The sequence below is a fragment of the Cephus cinctus genome, unplaced genomic scaffold, assembly GCF_000341935.2.
Source record: "Cephus cinctus unplaced genomic scaffold, Ccin1 Ccin1_scaffold0101, whole genome shotgun sequence".
Taxonomy (NCBI): Eukaryota; Metazoa; Arthropoda; class Insecta; order Hymenoptera; family Cephidae; genus Cephus; species Cephus cinctus.
The window spans coordinates 2,700,320-2,725,760 of NW_014332838.1; the positions used below are offsets into that span (position 1 = coordinate 2,700,320).

The 25,441-nt window shown below is 36.8% G+C and overlaps 5 protein-coding genes across 38 annotated transcripts in view; 2 read left to right on the top strand and 3 right to left on the bottom strand.

Moving 5' to 3' along the window:
- Window positions 1–1,884: 1,884 nt before the first annotated feature.
- Window positions 1,885–7,529, bottom strand: LOC107274658 (GRIP and coiled-coil domain-containing protein 1). Of its 9 annotated transcripts, XM_015753975.2 has the most exons (11): window positions 7,399–7,529; window positions 6,981–7,045; window positions 5,072–5,169; window positions 4,833–4,960; window positions 4,584–4,748; window positions 4,346–4,491; window positions 4,013–4,256; window positions 3,625–3,943; window positions 3,245–3,564; window positions 2,705–3,168; window positions 1,885–2,621 (listed from the first exon to the last, which is right to left on the bottom strand). In XM_015753975.2, exons 3-11 carry the CDS (start codon window positions 5,154–5,156, stop codon window positions 2,447–2,449), a joined length of 2,046 nt encoding a protein of 681 aa, XP_015609461.1. In that variant the 5' UTR covers window positions 5,157–5,169; window positions 6,981–7,045; window positions 7,399–7,529; the 3' UTR covers window positions 1,885–2,446. The 9 variants fall into 9 exon arrangements, with proteins under 9 accessions (XP_015609461.1, XP_024947718.1, XP_024947719.1 ...); XM_025091950.1 differs by lacking the exons at window positions 6,981–7,045; window positions 7,399–7,529 and adding an exon at window positions 5,347–5,479 and having other exon boundaries at window positions 5,072–5,240; XM_025091951.1 differs by lacking the exons at window positions 6,981–7,045; window positions 7,399–7,529 and adding an exon at window positions 5,328–5,478 and having other exon boundaries at window positions 5,090–5,169.
- LOC107274656 lies at window positions 7,195–14,576 on the top strand. Of its 2 annotated transcripts, XM_015753965.2 has the most exons (5): window positions 7,195–7,583; window positions 7,817–8,000; window positions 8,143–8,336; window positions 10,610–10,819; window positions 10,930–14,576. In XM_015753965.2, the coding sequence occupies exons 1-5, from the start codon at window positions 7,418–7,420 to the stop codon at window positions 13,947–13,949; spliced, it is 3,774 nt and encodes a 1,257-aa protein (XP_015609451.1). In that variant the 5' UTR covers window positions 7,195–7,417; the 3' UTR covers window positions 13,950–14,576. The 2 variants fall into 2 exon arrangements, with proteins under 2 accessions (XP_015609451.1, XP_024947713.1); XM_025091945.1 differs by lacking the exons at window positions 7,195–7,583; window positions 8,143–8,336 and having other exon boundaries at window positions 7,906–8,000.
- On the bottom strand, window positions 8,174–10,708 carry LOC107274660 (carbohydrate sulfotransferase 11). Of its 5 annotated transcripts, XM_025091957.1 has the most exons (5): window positions 10,478–10,708; window positions 10,119–10,267; window positions 9,482–9,807; window positions 9,206–9,392; window positions 8,174–9,109 (listed from the first exon to the last, which is right to left on the bottom strand). In XM_025091957.1, the coding sequence occupies exons 2-5, from the start codon at window positions 10,143–10,145 to the stop codon at window positions 8,543–8,545; spliced, it is 1,107 nt and encodes a 368-aa protein (XP_024947725.1). In that variant the 5' UTR covers window positions 10,146–10,267; window positions 10,478–10,708; the 3' UTR covers window positions 8,174–8,542. The 5 variants fall into 5 exon arrangements, with proteins under 5 accessions (XP_024947725.1, XP_024947727.1, XP_024947726.1 ...); XM_025091959.1 differs by lacking the exon at window positions 10,119–10,267 and having other exon boundaries at window positions 9,482–9,739; XM_025091958.1 differs by lacking the exon at window positions 10,478–10,708 and having other exon boundaries at window positions 9,482–9,739; window positions 10,119–10,467.
- Window positions 14,577–14,711: 135 nt separating the features above from the next.
- On the bottom strand, window positions 14,712–19,009 carry LOC107274659 (solute carrier family 2, facilitated glucose transporter member 10). 3 transcript variants are annotated; one of them, XM_015753979.2, is made up of 7 exons: window positions 18,773–19,008; window positions 18,632–18,666; window positions 18,159–18,555; window positions 17,516–18,067; window positions 17,018–17,376; window positions 16,703–16,931; window positions 14,712–16,606 (listed from the first exon to the last, which is right to left on the bottom strand). In XM_015753979.2, exons 3-7 carry the CDS (start codon window positions 18,502–18,504, stop codon window positions 16,359–16,361), a joined length of 1,734 nt encoding a protein of 577 aa, XP_015609465.1. In that variant the 5' UTR covers window positions 18,505–18,555; window positions 18,632–18,666; window positions 18,773–19,008; the 3' UTR covers window positions 14,712–16,358. The 3 variants fall into 3 exon arrangements, with proteins under 3 accessions (XP_015609465.1, XP_015609466.1, XP_015609467.1); XM_015753980.2 differs by having other exon boundaries at window positions 16,359–16,606; window positions 18,622–18,666; window positions 18,773–19,009; XM_015753981.2 differs by lacking the exon at window positions 18,632–18,666 and having other exon boundaries at window positions 16,359–16,606.
- A 442-nt stretch (window positions 19,010–19,451) lies between these two features.
- LOC107274735 (protein hu-li tai shao) overlaps window positions 19,452–25,441 on the top strand; it is a 39,471-nt gene continuing 33,481 nt past the window's right edge. For 6 of the 19 annotated variants that reach the window (XM_015754166.2, XM_015754169.2, XM_025091977.1 and 3 more), the window contains exon 1: window positions 19,459–19,800. The gene's annotated coding sequence lies outside the window, so the exon portion shown is untranslated. Of the gene's footprint in view, window positions 19,801–21,686; window positions 22,008–25,441 lie in introns of those variants that run through there. The other 13 variants (XM_015754172.2, XM_015754174.2, XM_015754175.2 and 10 more) reach the window with 4 other exon arrangements.

A 25,441-nucleotide genomic window follows, 5' to 3' on the forward strand; every position in this document is an offset into this window, starting at 1 on the left:
ATATTTCCTTGTGAAATATTCCCCGAGCAAGTTTCCCTACAGACAAAATTCACGCAAAAATAAAGTTATCGGTGTAAGAAAATTGATAGTAATATGGTGTAAGCTATAAGTAGAGAGCTTAAGATGAGTAAAGGCACTGCTACTCGAATTAGAAAGATTAGTTCGTTTAGAATCGTGCACTTTCGATGTGTAGAGTTCACACTGTCATGCCTTATCGAACATAATTATTGAGATTATGTCCAGTAATAAGTTTACTTCTTTTATAATAATGTTAAATACGTTTCGGAAAACAATTACGTAATAATCCCGCTCCTCCGTATTTTACGAAGATATAATCTACGTTAATATTTTTTTACAAATTATTCAAAAGTTCCGCGATTTATTGCAATCATATGCGGTGTTTCGAATAAAAATTAGTTTGATGCACCAATCTGATGATACGACGATTATCTTCTTTCTCGTTCTTAAAGAAAATAGTATAACACGTGTATAATTTATAGAAGATTCTTTCAATTGAACTTCTTATGATAAAATCTTATATGAGAGATTGTCATCTTATTTCTGGACAGTGAGAAGGTTGTTATGATGTTGGTCAATTTTTGTGAAATATTTCGGCAACGTTGTATGAGAAAAAAAACTGTATTTTCGGTATGTCTAATTAGAATTGGTAAACGTAAGACTATACAAAAGTGCACATAAGATACATTTTTTTAAGAAACATTGGAATGAATTGTTCTCGGGGAAACACTTGTTAAGGGCCTCTGTAAATTTAGCATTATAAAGGTATAAAACAAAATTTTAAATTGATGATTCAGTTGGGAGGAAGCGGATAAAGTATGAAATATTATACACAGAATAATATAGTAATCAGATGTATATAACAGAAGCATATATATTATATACTGATGTCTGATTATGAAATATTAAACAAGTGTTATTGAATAAACTGTTGTAATCTGTGTTGACAATCGCCGATGTTCTGAGCTTCGAGTGACCGACGCGGTAGACACAATATGCCTTCAGAGTGTTCGAACGAGTACTTCAAATTTTTAATCGTAATACGTGCATGTACGAAAGTAATAATTTACTTAAGAAATTTCCAATGGATGCTTTTTCTTGTTATTCAATCTTTCAAATACATTCAGAGCTCTGACGTTTCTTCGAGTTGGGTAACGATATGCATGTCAGATATTGACATCTGAAATAATATTTATCTAATCATTCTTCAAGCTGTTAATACACTTGATTACGTGCTTTTATTTGTTATTCGGCTAAATGTAAGAGTCGTTAAGAAACTTTTGTAAATGAAGCATTTACGATTAAAAATATGAAACTTATGTGGCATACATATGGAACAGGTATTATTTTCTCGCTTATGTGAGTTCATTATTTAATACATTGATTTTAGGTAGCACTATTTTATTAACTGAACGAGAGAGAGGGAGTGTCTTTTATGACTCATTTGATAAGGGACAATGTAATATGATATTCTGATACATCCGCAATCTGAATTACTTTATAAATTGCTACAATTACGAAAGACATTACTAATAAGTTTATTATTTCTTCTTGTTCGATAATAAATTTGCACATCCTAGGCGCAGTCATTTTCAGCTAGACTCTTTGTACATAACACAGGCAATAATAATCATAATAAATGACAAGATATTGAAAAAAAAATATATATATATATATATATATATATATACAATTATTTGTAGACTATTATTATTCGTGGAATTAATATCGTAGTAGGTACGTTTAGTCCAACATGGATACACGTAGTAATAGGTAGAAGTCGCTTGAGAATATTTTTTCAATGCCAAGAATGCGATCACTACATGTAGAAAAAGTGATGTAATAAATTCAATGTAGAATTGTATATAAAATATTGTACATTTTTATACAATAATATCAAGGGCATTAATGCTTTTACATGCAATATCGTTTCAGATTACTAAAAATCTTCAAGAATTCATGCACTCTTATAGTACTTTATTCAGTGGCAGATTCTTAACGTTAATTATAATTTAGTTGATTTAAGAACTACGATGGTCGGTTACATAAATCTTCTTGCATACCACATTAATACAATTTATTTATAAATATACATATATATATATATAAACTGTAAAAATGTACGAATGTATTATTGCACAAGATTTCATGGTGTGGTAATAGTAATTCTACTTTTACATCAATTGTTTCGAATAATTAAGATGGACGTATACATTTTTTACAATCCTTTTATCATTTCCTTGAGAGTATCACTATACAAGGTTATTTTATATCTTTACTTGCTTATAAAATTTACCAACGAAGTTAATTTTATTGAACCTTTGATATTTTACTTATTTCAGTATGGTTCCTGCCTACTGTTGATGACAATTGTAAATCGTTATGTAAATTGAAGTAACCTGTGATCAGATGTCTTTTAGTCTTACAATTACCACTTGTAATGACGAATTTTATCCATCTCATCTGGAGTAAAATGCAACACTGTAGAAATAGCATTCAACATATGTCGTTTACTGGAGGAGTCATTTGTGATCAAAAAATTGACGAACACATTCTTTAAATATTCCAAATTGGCGCCTTCTCTAGATTTGCAAGCTTCGAGTCTGAATGTTATAAAAAATTCAAAATATTAATTTTAATTTAACGAAATCTTGTCTATATTTTACAGTGAAACGATATGAAATACCTTGTAATCTGAGCTTGCAATCCTTTCAATTCATCTTTATGTTTTTCAACTGCATGAAAGAAGTCTCTCTGGTTTTCTCTCAGCTGTTCTTCTAATTTCATATTAGCTTTTCGTAGTGCCGATACTTGAACTTCTCTTCTTGCTAATTCCTGGGCGTAATGCAACATTGGAGGGCTGTCCCCCGTTAACAATCCTGTCACCAAATCCGTGGTTGGTTCCGATGCATTTTCCAATGAAGATGATGTCGATTTTTCCTCAGATGAAAACGAAGAACCTTTATTTGGCAATAATGCATGAAATGATGTTTTTAGCGTAACGATTTCTTGGTCCTTCTCCTCTATCACGGCTAAAGATCGTTCCCTTTGACGTAAAAGTTGCTGCTCCAAAGCAGCTATTTTACCACGATATTCGTTGTCTTTTTGAGACAAGATTCGTTCGTGTTTTATACGTTCATCTTGAATTAACTAGAAAAACAATAAGATAACTAAAAATACAATATACCGTTTAGAGTTTTTTTACGTAAATTTTTGCTATTATAACCTGCTGCTGCTGTTCTAATTTAGCTTTGCATTCTCTTTCTTTTCCAGCAATCTCTGCATTCAGCATTCTTATTCTCTCCTCCAAGTTTCTATTATGTGTCTTAGCAAGATGTAACTGAGTGTTATTGTTTTCTCTCTCGTTAGACTCCATCATATTACTAGCATGATATCGAGCACTCTGCATTCTAGCTGAAGTCAATGCATTTAATTTTGATGTAGTTTGTTGTTTGTAATCCTCAAATTCTAGAGACAAAGACTCATACTTCTCCTTATACTCCAGATCTTGATTACTGTCATACAAATTTAAACTATGCAGCAGAGCTATAAGTAAACAATGTCATTTATTATCTATCCTAAAACATAAATACGACATTGGAATACCTTTAGCATGTGATGAACCATTTCCTTTATTATCGCAGTCTAGTAACCGAGAATATAATTTTTTAATTTTTCCAATAATTTCTTGTGGATCAATATTCAGTTCAGTCAGTTGCGGCTCTTTTTGGTCCTTTTCCCGCAAATTGGCCAGCTGATCTTTCAGCTTTTGAATAGCTTGCTGATCCTGTTGTCTGAGCCTATCATATCCTCCAACAGTTTCTGACAGTTCAGCTAGTCGGGCTTCCAAACCTGCTACTCTAGCTTCATGCGTCATCGCAAGAACTCTGGCTTGTTGTTCTGCAGCACCAGCTCTCTTTTGTTCCTATACAAAATCATAGTTTAATCGCATTAACAAAAAGTAATAAAATTATCCATAAATAATCAAACTTACTTCAAGAATCGCATTACGATGTTGTCGTTTCAAAGTGGCCATTTCTGCTTGCAAGGATAGAAGCAAGGGCGGTGTTTCCTTGGCGGCCGCTTCTGCTTCTTTGAGCTTATTTCTTGCAATTTCTAATTCAGCTTCCAGAATTCTTCTTTGAGATTTACCCGATACTTGACTTTTTAATTCCTTTACTTGCATTTCCAATTGCTCTTTTGCACGGCGTTCGTCACTCACTAATCTTTGCAATTCTCTATAAATATATTATGTACATACATCTGTGATAGTGTATTTCATATCCCAATGTTACAAAAATTACTGTTTCAATATATATTTATGTACTTCATCATTGCAGAATGATCAGCTTGCTCCTTCTCTCGTTCATGGCGTTCCATAATTAATTTATACTTCACATGTTCCACTTCCGAGTGGATATCCTTCTGTGCTTTTTTTAATTTTTCTTTTAGATCCCGTATTACTTTTTCACACTGAAATCCAATTATTATTAACAGACATGTTAATGTTTTACCTTGGAAGCAAAATATACCTATTAAGTGATAACAATACGACTGTTTTCTACCTCCTCACGCTCACTTCTTAATTGCCTCTTATCGGACTGAAAATTTGCTTCCATTTTCGATTTCTCAGCAGAGAGTGTAGCTAATGAAGTCATAAGTACTCCGAGTTGGGTCTTCAATTGACTCACAGTCTCTGGTTTCCTTTGCTCTTTTTTAACTTCTGTAGACTGATTGTAAAACCATTTAAAAATACTAATTGGAATCAATTAAAGACTTAATAGAATGCAATATTGGAAATAGTAATGCAATACCGTCGCTGATTTTGGAGTACTCGTCTCGCCAGATTCTTCGATTTTATTCATCTTGATCGTTAATGCCTTCAAATTATCCTCTAATGCTTCTTTCTCTTTAACAAGTTCTTCATATGCCGGACCTATATCTGAAACGTAATAACAATATTATACGAGATCCATAAGATTACTAAAATGATATGTTTAAATGGCGCGCTGCAGACGCTATTCAATCATGTCGAATTAAAGTGTCAACGCACCTCGAAGCTGGTTCTCACATTTTAACAATTGCTCCTTTTGCCTTTCCACAGCCTCAAATAGTTCTCGTTTATTATTTTTGTCCATTGTTTATTGTATCCTAAATTAATACTGGTATTAGGTGGTACAGGAACGTAATCTTCCGTACTGTTATGGTTGTCTATTCAACGATTATGGATGTAAGCAATGACACATAATTCAGTACGAGTCAGGATAATCTCTATTTATTTCTATAAAGAGGATCGCTTCTTGCTGCACCTTTCAAAGTTATATTTACGGTAAATGTCGGAGAAACTCTGTAGTTGACTGTTAAGCGCATATTGCTCACACGTCACCGCCATTTGCCAGGTAGCTGCAAATAGCACTACACCAGAGATGAGTAGGGAGATTGCCAATGAGCCTGTTTTTGGTGGTCTCAATTTTTCTCTGGTTTCGGCGCGCCACCTTAGCGGAGGGCCCTCGAAGCAGTTCCACGTTTTTGATTGGTCGTGTCTATATAGTAATACTACGCGTGTAATATAATACAATATTTGTAGACTAATATAATCATATACTTAATGAATCTTAAGTTAACTAGGTGAACCAATGCATAGTTGATAATTAAGAAAAAAAAAGGGATGAGACGTGAGTTCCGAACTCGAGATTGTCGGACGTTAAGCCAGCACCAAGCACGTTCACTACCGAGCCATTGTGCTGTAGAATTTGGAAACTTCATATTTCTGTAGTTACCCACGTTCGAGGGTTTGTTTAAAGTTTTATTTGCTCACTCTATTATTTACAAAGCTTCATATGGATATTAAGGGAATTAACATCGGCAAAATTTACTACCTCATTACTACGGTTTATGTAATATGCAGTAAGAAAGGGTGGATTCAAGTCTCCCTACTTGAATATTCACCCGGTTTAAAATCGTGGATCTCGAGGAACACACGAATTCATTCGACCAATAACAAACGTGAAACTGCTTTGAGGGCCCTCCGCTAAGGTGGCGCGCCGAAACCAGAGAAAAATTGAGACCACCAAAAACAGGCTCATTGGCAATCTCCCTACTCATCTCTGGTGTAGTGCTATTTGCAGCTACCTGGCAAATGGCGGTGACGTGTGAGCAATATGCGCTTAACAGTCAACTACAGAGTTTCTCCGACATTTACCGTAAATATAACTTTGAAAGGTGCAGCAAGAAGCGATCCTCTTTATAGAAATAAATAGAGATTATCCTGACTCGTACTGAATTATGTGTCATTGCTTACATCCATAATCGTTGAATAGACAACCATAACAGTACGGAAGATTACGTGGTTTATCTACTGGTATTGAGCATCGCTTTTTTGGTATTTTTTGGTGTAAATTGTGGATAGGCTTTGATCGAGTAAAAATGACTGTATAATCATTATCAGTAAACATTTATCTATATGAAGAACTATGCTCTAAATTGTCTGCGTCGAAGAGACTATGAAAAATATTTATTATGATAGAGAAAAATTTGCCGGTGAACAATCACGGTTATGAAAACAGCACAATGAGAACCATGATGGCGGACAGAACATTGTACTGTACACTTAAATGTTTTTTAAACGATGGAAAAGCAGTCCATATTATTGCATTTGCTCTATACTGGCTACGCAATCGAAACCATGTTTATTTATAAGTAAATTCTTACGTTAATTGAACGTAAAATTAATATTTTAACGACTACATGTGAACCAAAATTATGCATGCTATCCCAAAGTGCCGCGCAATTGAAATTAATATATCATGCATATCATGCATCATGCTTGACGATATCTGATTATCATTAATCACTCTTATGCGACATGCCTGAAGCTGTACTCCAAAATACATGATTTTTTGTTAAACTGTTATTGAAATATTGAATGAAAATAATTGTAGTTTTACATTTTTCACACTTACATTTTCAGAAAGTATTCCCATGGTAAAACGTATTGGACTGATTGAAGTTTAAGATGTATCTGAAACTGTTGGATAGATTGTAAAATGATGACATTTTCATCAAAATTTGAATAGTCCAGTGAAGAAAAAGTGGACGTTCTCAATAATGATCTGGGATGCGCCTGTTGTCTTCTTGCTCTTTGCTTTGTTTGGAATCTCTGAAAGGAACCTTTGAGTATTCTCTACGGAAATCGCGTCGCGGTAGCATCCACGCGAGTTTCTCCAGCATTCAGTAATATATTCGCGTAATCGCGCATAATGATGTTATATGCGAGATGTGAAAGAGGAGAGACTCAACGAACAGAGGACGAGAAACTAGATCGTTCTGCTCGGGAGTTTTTCTTTTTAAAGAAAACGTAAACCGAGTAAATCCTCGTACCTGGTGTCTGTCGGAGAAGATGGCGGCCACGGAGTCAAAATCGGAGAGCGTTTTGAGCAAGGAAATGGTGACGAACGAATTGCCCGCGGACACTCGAATCAAAATCGAAAGCTATGATTTCAAGGCACTCGACGTTTTCTTTTACATCCTATCCGTCGGTACTTTCCTGGCTGATATCGTAACAGGTGATCGAGAAAAACAATACTACTCCCGCCAAACTTTCCTTCTGTATTTACTTTTCGTACGCTGGGCCGTCCAACAGGACAGTATAAAAATTAGATGGTTTTAATAATTCTTTACGGTTTCATTTCTATTGTCTTTTCAATTAGAAATTAATCTAACTGTGTTCTTCACTTATTATTAAACAATAGAGTGTAGAGGTTTCATTGCTAATTATGTTTTTCATTTGCTTATTTAGATGGATTAGCATTTGCTGAGTATTTGTCCGATGGCCATTTGTTCTGGGCTTATTTTACTCTGGGCCTTATGCTGGTACCGACTGCCATTATTCAATTGTTTAGTCTAAGATGGCATCATACGGATGGTTCTCTCACTGCAATTCATTGGATGCTGCATTTATTACTATTGGGCATAGTGCACAGGTATTTATTCTCAGATATATGTTTATTTAAACTTTGCGACAGTTTAAGTTATGCATAAATATTTTGTATCGTTGCAAATTGTTTGTGATCTTTACTCCAATTTATGGCTTTTGGTGTATGCATGTTTTGTTTTTCATTTTAGATATGTAGTTTTATTGTGTGCTGCAATAGAGTCTTTAAGGTGTGGACAGTCGACAAAACCAAAAGATTGGGTACGCAGGCAACAAAGTGATATTTGTATGTTACATCTCTTTGAATCATTTATGGAAGCTGCACCACAGCTCTTATTACAACTTTATATCATGGCTGTATTACAAGACATACCATTTTGGACAAGTAAGCTATTTGCCATTCATTAAAATTAATGTATCTTAAAAATATAGGATTCCTCTTATAGGGCTGAAATGAGCATAGTTTTACACATTTCCACTACAAATGCATGTCAATAACGTTGTAAAATCTTACTTTTGAAATAGCTATAATAAAATACACGATTATAATAGTGTTTGTACTGAATCAAGTAAAAGCAGCTTATAATTTATTTACGATATACTTTCGTTTTTGTGTATATCACCTATAGATATCATATAATATTTCTCCGGAGAGTAGGAAAACAACTTAAAATCCATTTCATAAATCTTATAAATATTTTCTAGCACAGACTTATGAATATTTTTAAAATATTTCTTTACAATAACACTTGTTGTGGGTCCTCTTGGGTTTGTATTTTCCACGTTTTCTACAGTACTCAGCCAATTTGCAAGGCCATTTTCCTGGATAAAGAAATTCTGATCTCTCTGTAGCGTTTCGAATTTTAAAATGTATTCATAATTAATACCACAGGGTCTACAAGCATTGTAGTAAGGCATCCAATGTTCATCAAACTGTCTCTCTTCTGCAACGAATTGAAGGAATTCCTCAAAAGTTGGTTCCTGCTTTCCCCAAGAGTCATCCCTCTTGTCTTTACGATAGCTTTGTCTGATATGGTACCCAAAACGCTCATAATAATATTCACGACCTTCCATGTACTCCAATTTATCTCTATAAGCGGACAAGAGACGTTCGAATGGATGTCGCACAATTAGAAATTTTTTTGTTTTATTCATTTTCTACAAAATAAACAAAAGCACCTGTTTAAAATATATTGAATCTTAATACCGTTCTATAGATGCACGCGTATAACAAAATAAGAGTTGTGTATATACCTTAAGAATTGTTTTTGAATTTGTGTTTGTAATATATGCCTGCCGCACTATTGAATTCATTTGCATTGAATTTTCCCTTATTAAGTCCATAATTGTGCCTGATAGTAATCCTGCGAGAGTAACAAAATGCTTCATCCACGTTGAACTGGCTGCTTTGTATATTGGACACCAGGATATTCCATGATTCCTATAAATATTATATATGAAAAAAAAACTTCCATCAGTATCATTTAACAAAGGCATATCTTTATTATTTTAATCTCTTCTGATACGTACTCATTAATAATCATCTTTGAAATTGCCTTTTCTATAGACCCTGTATCATCCTGAATATTTGCACAGACATTCTCCAACAGCTTCTTCCTGCTTTCAAGTTCAACTCTGACATTTATCAGCTCTTCCGCTGATGTGGAATATGCACTGGACAATGTTTTCCGATTAGTTTTCATGTCTGTATAATTTAACAGGCTCGTAGTAGTTACAAAATTGTTCGATTGCTGCAAGTTCTGCGATCTATTCCCCGTGTACCGTGGTCTTTGTAAAATCGCCAAGAGGAAAAGAAGCGTGAAAATTAAAACGAGTCGCCAAAGTCTTGAACACTTCTAAAAAAAAAGTCAAAAACATACAGTAAACTATTTTTTAATTATTGCGTTATGTATTTCTATCAAGTTTCAATGAACAGTCTCCTAAAAATTGTTTGCAGGAAGCAAAATATCTCCTGGCGTAGATAACAGAACGCTATCCTTTCGCATCCGGATATTCTACACTCTACGCGCAGCCTTCAGCTTGCAGACAACAGAAAATCCAAAAAAATACGCTCATAAGCTTTTAGGACCATAACGTTATTTTCAATCACTATAGAGCAATAAATAAACAAAGGAAAAATTCATTGAAATAAACAGGCACTTATTACCTGTATTAATATTAACTTTTTCGTCATGATTCATCCTCGACAATTCTGTGCACACAACCAGCATCTATTATATCACACTGATCTATATATTAATTTTTTTTCATCAACCACTTTCATCTTGTTCATCACATAGATACACTGAATAGATTCTGGAAAAGACAGAAATGATGCTCTCGGTACTAGAACTGAGGAAGAACTGAGATCATTTTTGTCTGTTTTCTTGAAGATAAAGGGATACGTTCGTTTGAGAGAAATCTGATTATAATAATTATCTTTCATCAGCTATCAACCCTTGTCAACTGTTTCCTGCTTATGAAGCATCTTGCGTGTATATACCTGCATTTAAAAAAATCACATACCTTGCTAGGCAATTCCATTGTACACTACTGTCAGTATATATTTTTAAAACAAACTTCAAAATGTCAAATGAGTTTTGAGCTATAAGAGAATCTAATCTCTTAGACGATTGAAGAATTTAAAAATATTTTTAGGTGTCTCAGCTACCACATCACTCTGCTCTATGGCGTGGGCTGTAGCTGCCTATACAAGGGCTATGCGCCGAATGCCCACAGATAAACACGAGTCAACATGGCCAGGACTGACTCTTCAAGCTTTCTGGAGAGGTGGGATGCTGGCCTCCAGAATGGCAGCATTGGTCCTGGCTGCAGTCTGTGTGAGAAAATGGATTTTTCTGCTTCTGGGTACGTCAGACTTACAATTGCCATTTACCAAGGATTAAAACGCTTGTGTCTACTAATACGAATATAAAATTGACATATTTTTAAATCACAACACTCGTTACTTGTTTCAGGAATACATTGGTCATGCATGACTATCTGGGTGATACTTCAAAATACCAATTTCTGCCCAACTGTCTGGGAGGAACGTGTCTACAATTGCATAATTGGTGTGATATATTGCTTCGACTTCTTCAATTTACGTGAAGGTCGTTCTCGTTATCGTGTACTTGCCTTTTACCTGATAACTGTGGCACAAAATACGATCTTCCTTACGATCTACGTTGTTTACTTTAAGGATACCGTGAAATCCGACGTAATGACAACATCGACCATCACTATAGCTGGTGGTACGTTAATAGGTTTAGTCAGTCTTTTGCTGTACTATAGTAAATTTCATTCTGTGGGTCATGGGAGGGTTTGCAAGAACGTCAAGATGGATCCAGAAATGGCGTCGAACAGTACCATTGAGAGGACAGGAACATTAAGATCGTTGAAACATCGCTGGCACGGTTCTGCAGTCTCCATACCGCGCACGATAGATCTTTCGGAAGTAACGATAATGTCGGATGATATAACGGCTGACAAGAAATCTCTGCTGACGAATATCGTGCAGAGTTCAGAGTTCGTGGAAGAGGAAGGTATAATAAATGGTACGTGCGAGGTATCCGACGAAGGTGAAACGACGGTATGCGCGTTGGTGGAGAGCAATAAATCCGTGGATTATCAAGTTGAAACTGTTCAAAATTCAACAAACACGGTAACAGCGCAAAATATGGAATACGACGTTCTGTGCGCTAAGAAATCTTGCGAGGCAAATGCTTGTCAGACAAAGTTCGATTCGAGTGCTGCGGAAGTGATCGTAGAGGATGAATACATAGAGTGCGACATAGTAGAGACCCTGAGACGTCAGAAGCGAAGAGGAATTTGTTCACCAGTTGAACTGGGCTTGGATACCGACGAATCGAAATCTGAGGATCCGAAATCCACTTTAAGATCTCAGAAGCGCAGAGGCATTTGCTCCTCGGCTCAGCTTGGATTAGAACTAGTGACCAATGAGGATAATTACGTCGAGAAGAACTTTACGTTTGAGCGACGTAGACCAATCGTAGCGACCGGATCCGAAGCTGAATTGAAATTAGAGGATTTGGACTCTTATAACAATGCCTTGGAAGCAGCCATTTCGGTAATGAATATCGATGAAATACCTGATAATATAAAGGACAGGGAACGTTTGAACACTCCAGTGAGCGAGACAAGTGATAAGACTCTGGAGAAAGTTAAAATTTTGGAGGAACCAGCTCAAAAGGAGGAAGAGACAATGAGTCACGTGACGTCGGTTCATGACTATGAAAATGTGTGTCCTCTGGGTATAGCCAGACCTCCCTGGTGTATACGTAGTTGGAAAGGATATACCGATATAGAGACCTACATCCATGACGATAGCGTCGTCAGAGACAGACGTAGGGATACTTTGACAAGCTCTGCGACTGGGACGACTTTTAGCTCTGAATTTTCGGATGCAACTTGTGCAAGTCCTCTAGCGCGCAGAGCTTCGAAACGCTCTCGACAGGACGATTACATGGACACTCTGGTGTACGACCTGGTCGATTGGGAACCGAGCTTGATGTCGAATGAGGAAGCCTCGATGCCAGCATTGTCGGATATCGATGAACAGGAAACCAGTCTCTTCATGGCCAAACCTATAGTCATCGATGAGAAGGGTGGGATGTTTGCGTTGGATACCATAATGGAGGAACGTGAAGATTCCTCGACCAATTTGGATATAGGTATTAACTTGAAAAGAGCGACAAACTGTACGGCTAGTACTCTTGTGGCGACCATAGATGAAATACGTAAATGCACAGCAGAGAATTCACCGAGACACGTTTACCATAGGACTGAATTGCAGTGGGAAGACCTTGAGCCTAAGATATTCTTGAGGAAAGCACAGCTTGCCAAGGCGCTGTCATCCTCAGGTGACTTCCACGAGGTAGAAACACGCGACGGGAACATCCTACGGTCATTGGACGACTGCATGTCGTTTTCTGCTGGCGGAAATGACGAAATTGAAATCATACGTGAATTGGCCAAGCGCAATTCGACTGGTTCCAGTGGCAAGACGCCTTTAATCAATGCTATCCTTTCTGATTCACCGATTCTTGGACCCAAAGCAAAGATGCAAAAATACAGCAGCATAGCAGACAGTTTGCATCTGAGTAGCTTGGAGGAACATAATGTCTACGTTGAGATGAAACCGCTGGTTCCTGAAAAGTCCGAAGATACTCGAGAATTTTCATTGAGCACTTCACTGATCTCGGCTCAGGACGCAACGGTCGTACAGAAGGACGAATCCACAATTTCGGAAATGACGTGTCAAGGTACTGGGCGTCTATCAAAATTACCAAAAGCATCTTCCGTAAATGTGCAAATGCCTTCTGATCATCAGGAATCAAATTTATCAACGTCAACAGAAAAGTCAAGCACTGTACAAGACAAGGAGAAGAACGTTCTATCGGCAAATGTATTGACCCTCTGTCCAAGTGATTTAACGTCTTCCCTGATGTTGTCAAAGAAAGGATCGTCCCAGGTGGCGCTGATAAACAGTCCCTACTCGATAACTGGTCACGTACCCTGCGAAAAACGTAGAAGAACCGTTAATCGTCCCAGAAGGAAGTTTTCCTTATTAAGGGAGAGATTCGAGCCGAAATCGGAGCGGCTCGTTTATACGGTGACACCGCGTAACGGCACCTCCTTTCAGGCGGATCAATCGAAATCAAATAAATTGGATGATCAAGTGTCGATTATTTTCAAAAAATCGCCGGTTGATAGACTTGCCGTTTTTTATGACAAGGAAAATCTTACACCTGCTGTCACCAGTCGTATCAGCCACTGGAACAGCTTCATACATGGACAAAATTGTGCTGAACCTGAGAAGCACGACATGAACGTATCGCTCAGCAACGAAGAGTCCAGTCTGAAGGAAAGGAGAAGCATCTTTCTGAAGCAGGTATTGTCGCCGCCAAAGTTTCAAAGTTGGGGTAAGAAGAGGACGTTCAGTCCAAATGCCAAAGTCGTTCCTAAGGCTCTCTGAATGATATACGCATATCTAGAGACTTTGATGTCTTCCATTAACTTCTTTCCTATATCTTATTAATATTAATTATAATTATAATAATCATTACAATTTTCGATCTCACGGCCAGTATAGTTAGAGCCTAGGTGCGCAGCCTTGCTCGTTATCTAAAAGCTGGTATTTCTTATAACTCCCACAAGGTTCCAATAACTATTTTTTACCAATTTATATTGATCGTATAATATACACATGTATGTCTTTGTCACTGCGTCAAGAAATGCCCGGTTAAGAGATTTTTGATTTATTATTTTTTTTATATACTTTTATGCTTGTCGAAGCTGCATTTATTAAGGTCTGAAAAACCCATCCGTCCACCACACGGGGTGTGTATATAAATATAACTTTATGATATATATATATATATATACACACATATATATATTATATATTTTTATTCTTCTATTCGTTTAATATAATTTTGATACTATGGAATATTTGTATATAAATATCTCTTGCAAGAGTCAATTGCAGAGTATATCATCGATTTATAGATTGCGCAGAGGTATATTTTAACAGTTATGACATACTAATGTACAAGCAAAGTATTACAAATAGTAATGACGTAATTTAAGTCTCACTAATTTGATTGGCAATCGTGGGATATGAATAAAAAGAAAAAGATATGGCGAATCTATACATGTAAAGACTTCATTAGTGTGACTGTCTGTTACAGCAGCTGGTATTCTATTTTACAATAATAATTAAGGAGCCTATTTTAAATAAAGTTTTAACTATATTCTTTTATTTCTCAAAAAAGCATTTTTTATATAATACATTATTGATAAACAATTAATGGCACGATAGCACTTCACGGTCGTGTGTTGTACACGATGCTCAGTGTTAATATTGTTTAATGTGTTGTAATAATTTAATGATTATTGTTAATGATCTTTTATAATTGTCATATACGTCACGTTAGAATTTTGAAAAATATTTGAACGCTTGTTTCGTGTCAAGTCGAAAATCACACGAGAGTGCTTAGAAGATGATAGTGTTAGATGTATACTTTTCATAAAAATTGTATTATTCAAAACGTTAATTAATTCTTTCCTGCGATTAAACGTTATCACAGTATTTTTATTTTTGCGGATGGAAATGAAGTGTCTAATTCTAATGCATTATGTATGATTCTCTTTACTTTTACGTTAATTATATTGACTGTATATATTTATAAACGTAATTCGCCTTCTCTGCAATGCTCAAAGGGTATCGTAGTGTTAAATGTAATCCCTTCATTAAGAATTATCAATTTAATATTAATTACGTACGTGCTGCTCTACGTACAATTAGTAGACGTCAAATAAGTTTGTGTCATATGCATCTATAGTATTGTAATAAGGGGGTTTACAGTGGCTTTAGGTTTGTTCGATACTATGTGTAATATTTGGCAAAAAGAAATGAACAAAAATTGAGAATTATAGATATCTGTTATCTATTTTGATTTAATGATTCCAAATCTATGACTAGCATTGAGCCTAAAGCAGGGCGATTTTCGTGAACAATGAAATAATGACCAATGTCGAATTTTGAATAACCTCATGGACGTCGATGCTCCTAGATTTTTAAAAAGAATTTTCATTTTGTAAAAGAAAAAAAAACGTCTCTTTACCTTACAGTACAATTGACTAACGTCATGCTTGCACCTTGCGCCATTTTCCCTTAAAAAATACTGTAAGTATTACGTGGCTTCTGTGATTAATAATAAATATTTTTCTATATTATATAAACTTCTTCTACCATTAATTTGACACTGACCTGCCTTTCAACGATAATCACTGTGTAACAATTGGCCAACTATCTTATACATATCCACCTGCATTACGTATATTATCATTCTAGATACGTTGTTATCTAACTGATTATTAATACACACGTATTCTACGAAGTATTATAACGTATTACTTGTTATCACTTGAAATCATGACAATTTTAGGGTCACGTCGTGAAATGATGGAGATGATTGTAGGCTAATGACGTGGATAAAGTGATTCTTATAAAAAATGAGAATGTAACCAACGAGTAGAAGTGCTTCAAATCGAATATCGTTCATTGCGAAATATTGCTATTGAGATTGGATTATTTATGTAAAGATTGTTACAGCGTAGAGTCCACGAGTACGTGTAACAATTTCTTTAGCATTTTAAGAAAGGATACTGATTATCCTTATTACTTTCGTTGTTTCTCTTTTCTCCTGTTAGTTTAAAAAAGTGCGGGTACACTTAAGGAGTTCAATCGACGGAATCGTTATTTATGGTTTTTTGAACGTGCTAACTCTTTCTCGACCTTTACAGATATATAATTACTCGAGACTATTTACTGTACGTTCAGTGCAAAATTCATTGACGCATCGTTAAGTTCTGATTAGTCTCATATCAAAGTGCTTTGTCCGGTGCTACCTTTTTCGCCATACTTCTTCAACCATTCGATATGACAGACGAGTGGCAGACTGCGTAAATTATTACAGATACGCGTGGGCAATGATATCTTACGTAACTCTTGGGCGATCTGATGAAGCGACTTTCCTTTCGTTTCAGGAATGAATAAGAAAACGTAGAATATTGTGACCAGGCACATGAAACTGTAGAATAGGTACGAGCCAGCTAGAGTCATTGATTCTGAAAAAGAACGAAAAGTATTGTACTTATTATTTTCAATATCGTTCAATGTAACGATGGGATTTCAATTGATAGGAAATTGTTGAAAATACTAACTGGTCATTTTGACGACCGACTCAGTGGCGATTATGTTTCCAATCCATAAAATAATCACGCAGAAACTTATGCACTTTCCTCTTATTGCTGCTGGAAAAACTTCACTGAGTGTTAAAAGTGGGACTGGTCCCAGTCCTAATGCGTAAGCAGCTTCATAGACAAGGAGCGTGATGACTGCTAAGATACGTAAGCCGCCATTAAGTCCTTCTGAGGTTACTATATTTTGAGTCTGGAATGTACGTCTCATGGTTATACATTTTAAAGACGTTTTTGAATTTAGAAAGGGTCATTCAACAACAATTTTTGTAGTTGTACCTCGCAAGAAGCTTTGACTTGAGTCCAAGTCTCAGGACTAGGAGCAATCATAGCCAAGGGTGTAGGCAATAGTGGAAATGGCGGTGGTGATCCTGCCGGGAGTATGTTGCTTCCCAATCTCTTATTCTCTCCGTTAACATTAATATTGTTTGTACAGTCCATATGTAAAAAGTTTAGAGTGTCATCTCCTCTGTCTAATGTTGCCAGGAGTGACAGAAGGGAAATGACGGTCATGCAAATTGTTGCTGAAGTTATCAGTGCTGTTCGTCTGCCACATCTTTCCACAACAACTAGAGATAGTATCGTGCTGAATACTTTTACTACTCCCAGTGCTATAGAAGCTGTGGTTTGTGCGACATCTAAAACAGATTGTAGAATTTATAGAGTACAAACGATAATCTGGAAATTAGATGTTGTATGATTATTAAACATTGGAATTCCATTGGTCAGGTTCCATCAAGATGATTGTGAAATAGTAATACATTGAATTTTACTTACTCGAACAGATTCCCAGGAGTGCGAATAATCTTGGCGCATAATATAGAACCTGTCTCCTTCCTGTTCCTTGTTGTAGAATCAATATGACAGCCATAATTGCCATTGTCTCGAAAATGTTGCTCCACGGATTAGCTGACGCTACTCTAGAGACACGCACAGTTCTTTTAAGAAGTACGAATTGTGGGGATCGTTGAAGAAATATGATGGTAATGATGCATGTGGTAAGGGCAGGAATAGCGGTGATCCCTATGACAAATCTCCATTGATAATCTGCTGTTTTTATGGCGACGGCAATCACGGATAGCAGAAGTCCCAAGGCAGTGCCAAACTGATGCAACGTTACGTTGTATCCACGTTTGTTTAGATCGGATATCTCTGCCATGTATATGCAATGTGCAATAGCGGATACTGTACCAGAATATCCGCATATTAACCGTGCAATCAAGAGTAGGATATAGTGACTAGCTAACGCGGATAGCATAGAACCAAACGTTAGAAATATTAATGCCAGAATCATTAAACAGCGCCGACCAAATGTGTCTATTAAAATGCCTGAAAGTAAATATTCTTGCTACCAACAATCTTAAATAATGATTTATGTACGGTACAGGTAATCCTTGATAGATTATTATTTCAAACATACCACTGGTCATAGCACCAAGAAGAGCTCCTACAAACCAGATATTAGCAAATGTGTCTGCTTCGAAGCAGCTGAGATTGAATTCACTTTTGATAGAAGATGCTAGAGGTTTTCCAATACCCATGTCGTATCCAAAGACTAATCCAGCTACTACAGCAACAATTAATACAAGAGCATCCTGATTAGTAGATGTCAAAGGTGTTAAATTATCAGTTCTTTTTGGTATTGGTTTCCTCAAGTTCTTTGCAGGAATACACTGATAATCATCAGCCAAAGGTTTTGTTTGCGATGATTCAACATTTCTGTTTGCTCCATTTAGCAGTATAGCTGTGTCTTCTTCGTCTGACATTGTTACTTTAATTGTTTCAAGACACCCTCTTGTTAAATGTTTTCCAGTAAACTAAAGAAAATAGAATTTATTTTAGTCACAATAATGAATTCCTTGATGAAAAATAATTAGACTAACAGGCTCTTACAGACAATGCTGTCTTGCAAACTGTATTAAATTACACTGAAAATAAAGTACCATCAATGAACACCAAATATAAGATTTAAATAACTTTATAGATGCAGCTTTTAAGCTAAAACAAACGTGAAGACAGTATATAAAAACTCACCGAATGGAAATCCCGCTATCTCTGACAAAAATCCGAGGCAAAATATGGCTAAAAGAAATGAAGAATAGCAATATTTAGAAAAGTGATCTCTTCAATAAATAAATGTTTTGTTTATGCGTGTTTGACATTTGCGGCAATCTGTCACTGTCGAAGCGCCATCTTGCACAACATTCCATACAAATTAGTAAAAGAGGAAGTGGTACTTTCTCAACAATAGAAATGAAGAAACAAGATGGCATTTACTAGTAGCGATATCTATAGTGAATACTTGAAACTACAATAAAAGAAAATTAATCATCAACTCCAGAATAATTATTTCCTCCACTATGTAAAAATCTCTATTTAAATTTTCTCTGGGAGAACGACAGATCATATACTACCTAATTCATTTATTGTCTGAACCATTGGAAACATACAATAGCCACGACTAAATATTACATAACGTATCTCAGCTCTACGTAGCAGTCAAATAATAAGTTATCTTATCATAATGCTTAATAAAACTAATATACAGCATATTTAACTTTTATGATTAACTTTACAGGGACACAGAGCTAATTTATCGGTTTTATGTAAATCATCCATTAACTTAATCACCGTTCGAATAACGAATTATTCCAAAGATGCTTTCACAAATGGCCGCAATTCATAGAGTAGCGCTGCAATCGCTATACGAAAAAGAGACGCTCTCACTCAGGATCACGGGTGAATCGATTTGCGTTATATCGCGCAGTGAAAGCGTTCTCACGAGCGATGTTCCTGGCCGGGAAGCAGCGTGAATCGCCCATCTGAATAGTAGAGATAGTAAAGCCAGGATACGGCCCCGGGAATTCGCAAAGATTTTCTAACGAGACAAGTAATTGACGTTGACTGTTCTCCCGGGTTCGAATCTGCTAGTTGAAAAAAAGAAGAGTAGGGGGAGGCTGCACGCCGAAGTGATCGACCGTACGGCCGAAAAATCAGTCAAAACGCTTCGCCGCCCTGTCCATCTTCGGTTATCGGCAGATTATACCAGGAAGGATTTATCGGTGAGTTTCTTACACGTCTCTGACATTTTACTCAAAGAAAACTGCTTCTTATGGCTAAGGTAATCGTGATAATTCGTGTCACATTCAAAAGATCTGACGATCAGACACGAATGGAGCTTGACAGGGAACCAATGACGTGAACCAGGGGTGTGTCACTGGACTGGATAGAATAGGCTTTTTATTGACTACTTTTACATGATTTACGTAGGATTATGGTTTAGAAATTAACATTTATAAGTAGTCATGGTAGTTTACTAGGTATGTGATTTGACGGGAAGTCAAATTTTTTTATCGTTATCGAATGGTTGAGATTCTGTACGATTTTATGCCGCCATTTGCCGCTCTGTCGGCATACTCGAAAATCTATCTTGATAGGATCGTTTATTATTAATTTTTTCCTTTGCCGTCACAAGGAAACTGAAGATTGGCCGCTCCCTTTGCGAGGTACGCATTTTTTCTTTGATTGAGGTTAATTGTTCTGGGCATCATTTTGGTCTCTTGCTGTTTTCTCCATGAAAACAGTCTCACCGGTTTTTTCAGATATTTTAAGTTTTAAATGAAACAACCAAGTACTAGGTTTTTTTGAAAGATCCATTAGGAGTTCTTTATCGATACACCAGTTAAACTTCCTTATAATGGATAATGCCGGGAGGGCTTTGAACGGAACGAATTAAACATAGGGTTATAGTTATAGGTTATCTTACCGGTTGGTTCGACTCAAATTAGAAAACTAAGCAATGACACTCGAGCTTTTATCACGAATAAGAAAGATCTCTGTGAATTATATTATTCGATTTTTAACTGTCCTTAAATGAAATAATTGTATAGTGAATTTATTTAGAAATTTCGTGATCTCTATTCAACGACTATAAATTCAAACTTAATCGAAAATTTGATCAATTTGTAAATATCGATTATCGACTTCCTATCAGATTAGTAAATTATGATGTGGTTACATTTCGGTTACGGGTTATGATCATTTTGAGAAATTATCTGTTGGAAGGTGATCTAAAGTTCCCGCGAATTCCTAGTCTTTCAAGAAATTCCTCACCAAAACTTAATAGAGTTTAGTAGAAAAATTGTGGTGATATAATCCACCTTAGTTTTCCAGCAGATAATAATTCATACCCGTAGAATTCCAGAAGTTCCTTTTTATTTTAAATAAACATGAGCATGGCATCCGTTCGAAAACAATGATCTGCAAAAAAGTTGAGCATTTTCATATGTAGTAACATCGTCCATTCCATCAATGCTAAATGATTTCAATTAATATTTTCGTCTACATTATTCCTGGCCGCAGTTATCCGATAAACACATTGGTGACGTATGCGTCATTGGAAAACAGCGCGAATAAAAGAACAAGAATCACGGGAGCGGGAGAAACGAAAGAAAGGAACAAAGAGGGAAAAAGGAACAACAGAATCGAACGATCACGTTCGATTGTGTATTGCACAATTGCAGAATTGCGCAATGAAAAACTAGAAACAATAATCGACTGAATTACAATTCCATTGAATGTTTATTTGTAGGAGGTTGTCTCATCTTGTAGAAACAAGAAAGAAAAGCTGCGTGTCTGTGATTGTTACTCTGGGATACCGATAATTTCTATAGTACACATTGCATAAAATATATGACTCAATACTTGTTCCTAAATGCTAAAATAACATCTCTATGCTTTTGGCGTATGTATAACTTTGCAGAGACCGCATCATGTCATCCGTTAAAAGAAAAACCATCAATTTCTACCGTCTGTAGCGAACCACGGTTATAATCGGGAGAAATTCGAGACCAAGTCGTGTCACGTGGTGTCGAGCTCGAGTTCCTATTGGCTAAAGAATTGTGGTGGGGGATTGGCCGGTCTCCCCCACCCGCCTCACACTCTCCTGGCCCAGGAGCGTCAGAATGATTTAGGATTTCGTTCTTGTCGTTCGTGTTCTAAGTCGGTCCTTTTCTCTCTTATTATCGCTCGTTTTCTTACTCTCGTATGTCCATCTCGAGGTTAAATCGGCGTGTAATAATATGAGTCTGCCTTACGTGATCACGCGCGATTACAACGTGTACGAATACTCGTGATAGAGGATACAATTGTTGCTACGTAAAATAACGGTTTAGTGAGCTTGTGCCTTTGTGCTCTGTGAAGTTTTCTACTCTTGTGATATACTTGGATTGACTTGATCTTCACCTTTCGTCGAGCCCACCACAACAAGGTGTGTTTACTTATCCATTTAACAGCTACGTTCACATTTCTGCACGATTTTCTCGCGTTACTTCGCATATACATCGGACTCGTTATCGCTTGTGTAGATTATACAGTGATTGATCTTAAAGGTTTATGGTTACATTGTGCGTCAAATGTATTATTTAATCTCTAATTAAGATACGAGTTCGACTGTGAACAGACTCGATACGACCTTAGAAATATTTCGTATCTGTATGGGAAAACATTATCAGGCTATGCTAAGAGTTATTCCTTCATCGGTATCTAATCTTTGGAAGTATTTGATCACTGGATTTCGTATCTTATGTTTAATTTCAATCCGTATCTTGCTCTTTCGTTTTTCATTTATTTCTTGGAATTGTAATACAACGTGAAGTAAGAGAAAAAGTTTACTGTACTATTAACGGTATTCGACGTAATGACGCCGTAAATTAGTTTACGTGTAGCAGGCAGTTTATTACTTAACCAGTTGGGAACCCGAGAATTTGCAACAATTACTCAATACCCGTGCAGTAGTGGGCCGTTACTCTGAATTTGAAGAAGCGTAAAAAGGCCGTGCGAACTGAATACAAATGGCCGCACTGTTTACAAATAGAAATTGAACACAATGGCTACTACTCTTCTAGCATTGCCCAGGACTAAATATAACTGTAATCGGGCGCGCTGGTAAATATAATCATATTGACACAGTTAACAGTGCATTATGATGCATATCGTGTTAATAATTTTTATTCTATGTTAATATTCGTTATGTGCCTGACTAGAAAAATGATACTCTGTAAGAATTTCTTTTTTTTTTCCACCATTTCTGTCGAACATCTATTTCTCGCTTTCTTTAAACGGAAATGCCTGGTTTCACTGTAAGCCTTTTTTTAACAGAGTTATTATTGGAGATTTATCGTTCCCGTTAGCGTAAGATAGTCGAATCTTGTAATAACATTAACATAATGCCATTCCTCCATTTCCTCACTTCGTAATATTTCTTTTTCGTGGTTTCGTTGAAAGATATAATATATTCTTTAACATTTATATATTAATATGTCCATCTCCCCATTTTGATAGTGTATACGTTTTACCGTGAAAATGTAATTTTTCTGTTTTCACAAAAATACACAATGTATCATCTAATACTTACTGTTAGCATCTACAGTCTTAGTTTCCTTGTCAAACTCACGTGAGTAAACAAAGTTGTCAACAATACTGTCAATACTTATAGTGAAATTCGAAATTTTCATAGTTTCAATATTTCGGTCCTAAGCCAACCTAACCTGTAATAACGGTAGAGACTGGGCTACAAAATACTACCGATGCAAGATTCATTCGAATCTAATGCTAAACCGATGGATCGATTGACAATAAAGATATCAAGTTAAGGCATTGCACTAAAGCAGTTGACTACCTGAAATTCACCTCGTGTACAAACGTCCCTTAATTTCTTATATTAAGCTCCCTTCACACGGTACTCGCGCACGCCAACGCAAGCAAGGGAATAGCTTTACTAATAGCAAATCGCCGCACAGATAATTTCTATGTTTAAACTGTGACATCATCAGGACGCGAGCCAGCGGACAAGCTATATACGCAGCATTACGCTCGGATCCTCTTGGCTTTATTAGCATACACGCTGTCCAGCGAAATCAGCAGCAAAGTCTATGGTTCGTGTTTACAGTATAATCAATATTTTTCAAGTCGGTAGACAGGCCATTATCATTTCTCTCGGGAGAACAGAGTACCCAGCTGGGAATGTGAACCAGGTTAGAAAAGCAAGTATTAAAAATTCAGTCTCAACCGAGCCTGAGGCCCTGCCCCGGAAGCAGACGATGACAGTGAGAATAAAAATAATGGCTAATGAAAATAAAATAAACGTCATAAGACGCCAATAGATCAGATTACCGATGCCAGAAGCGAAGCCAGTGCCTGGCAAATGCCAGGCACGACCAGTAATGATGGCTAATGTCGTGTAAATGGACCTAGGGTAACACGAGAGTTTCTCCTTCGTCTCTTGTCCCTCCCTACCCTCCTGTCAACGTGAAACTACGTTACACCACATTGTCCAAGGATTCTGCCCCACATTGGCAACACGTCAGTCGTGCATCGACTGCTCTTCTATATGCGTTACACGTGCTTTTTTTTTTTTATTAGCTGACTTATCGACCAAGAATCAATAAGTTGCGTAGGGGAGTGTACCGGGTTGGCTCTATGTTTACAAGGTGGTTGGCTTATGCGAGTTTAAATAGAGACCCTTCGCATACGTTACGTCGATGAGTTCGACGGTTATTAATTTTTGTTGTGGTGCCTGGTACCTTGGCTGAATATATCTTGGCTACTCGTGACTCGACGTGACTGGTGTCCAGCTTCGGCTGCCTCGTCACCGTCCCATCGCATCCTGCGCCTTTCTCTTCTTTTCCATTCATCGTTATCTTTACGTACGGCTCGGTTCGTAACCCTTTTTTTCCTTCCCCTCCCCATTGCTGCAGCTACGTGCTCACTGAGGTTACGTAAAACAGTCGGGATAGCGGTTTCGTGCGTGAACGAGATTTACGCGTGACTTTGCGTATACGCATTATGTGGTTCTGAATTCTTGTACGTTGGTCGTTTTAAAGGATCTAAATGTAGTTTTGTTGTTGTACAGGCGCGCGAGGAATTCATGCTGAGAGAAGTTCAGTTAGGCGCGGGAAAATTCAGTTGAATTCGAAACGCATTGAGTCCGACGGGTGGTGGGCGCTTTGAACTGTGAAGTCGCGTTCGATTGCGTCATGGACAAGGTCGGCGGAGTTACGTAAAAAAAAAAAGAAGGGTGTCCTTTGAACGAATTACAAAAGTAATTCATACAGCCCTAACCTTCTGTACCGAGCACGTTCGTGCATCCGGTAGATCGGCTTTAATTGCGCTGTGACGTCATCGGCCGAATTAAATGAATTAAACCGAACGCTCGGTGGGCGACGCCCTGTACTTTTTTCTCGCCGTCTTTTTTTTTTTAATACCGGGTGACTCGAAGGTATAGGTAGCACGGCCGTTGCTCGATAAATTAATTACGAGAGCGTGCAATGCATGCTGGGAAAGAATGACTGCGTTCGTTTTAGACTTTGCTTTTACAATTTTAGTACCGATTGCCTGATTTAGTTCACAATCGTGTCTCTGGCTAAATGATATTTTTCAAGAACAAATAAACTACACAGGTTGACTACACAGGTCTGTTCCCTTATAACTTTTTTTTTTCTTTTTTCTTTTCTTCAACCAAAGTCTTTGTGCTCAAGCGATTGAAATGGGATCGAGGAATATACGCGGTGTCCTATAAATAAACGATCGAGTTTCAACTGACCCACATTTTTCCATTAATCAGCTCGCAGGGTGAACAAAGAAGCATGAGCTGTGTCACGGGGAAAAACTTTGATATTATTTATTAGACGCGATAATTCATTG

Bases quoted from the DNA above. Each gene is read 5' to 3' on its own strand.
- LOC107274658 (XM_015753975.2), bottom strand. From the start codon at position 5,156: ATGGACAAAAATAATAAACGAGAACTATTTGAGGCTGTGGAAAGGCAA. The intron at 4,492-4,583 runs GTAGAAAACAGT...ATTGGATTTCAG, and splicing joins TAAGAAGTGAGCGTGAGGAG to TGTGAAAAAGTAATACGGGA. The intron at 3,944-4,012 runs GTAAGTTTGATT...GATTTTGTATAG, and splicing joins ATCGTAATGCGATTCTTGAA to GAACAAAAGAGAGCTGGTGC.
- LOC107274656 (XM_015753965.2), top strand. From the start codon at position 7,418: ATGGCGGCCACGGAGTCAAAATCGGAGAGCGTTTTGAGCAAGGAAATG. The intron at 7,584-7,816 runs GTGATCGAGAAA...TTGCTTATTTAG, and splicing joins CCTGGCTGATATCGTAACAG to ATGGATTAGCATTTGCTGAG. The intron at 8,001-8,142 runs GTATTTATTCTC...TTTTCATTTTAG, and splicing joins CTATTGGGCATAGTGCACAG to ATATGTAGTTTTATTGTGTG.
- LOC107274660 (XM_025091957.1), bottom strand. From the start codon at position 10,145: ATGACGAAAAAGTTAATATTAATACAG. The intron at 9,808-10,118 runs GTAATAAGTGCC...CTTTTTTTTTAG, and splicing joins AAAAGTTAATATTAATACAG to AAGTGTTCAAGACTTTGGCG. The intron at 9,110-9,205 runs GTATATACACAA...TTTATTTTGTAG, and splicing joins ATTCAAAAACAATTCTTAAG to AAAATGAATAAAACAAAAAA.
- LOC107274659 (XM_015753979.2), bottom strand. From the start codon at position 18,504: ATGTCAGACGAAGAAGACACAGCTATACTGCTAAATGGAGCAAACAGA. The intron at 16,932-17,017 runs GTACAACTACAA...CGTACATTCCAG, and splicing joins AAGTCAAAGCTTCTTGCGAG to ACTCAAAATATAGTAACCTC. The intron at 16,607-16,702 runs GTTAGTATTTTC...GTTCTTTTTCAG, and splicing joins GTCGGTCGTCAAAATGACCA to AATCAATGACTCTAGCTGGC.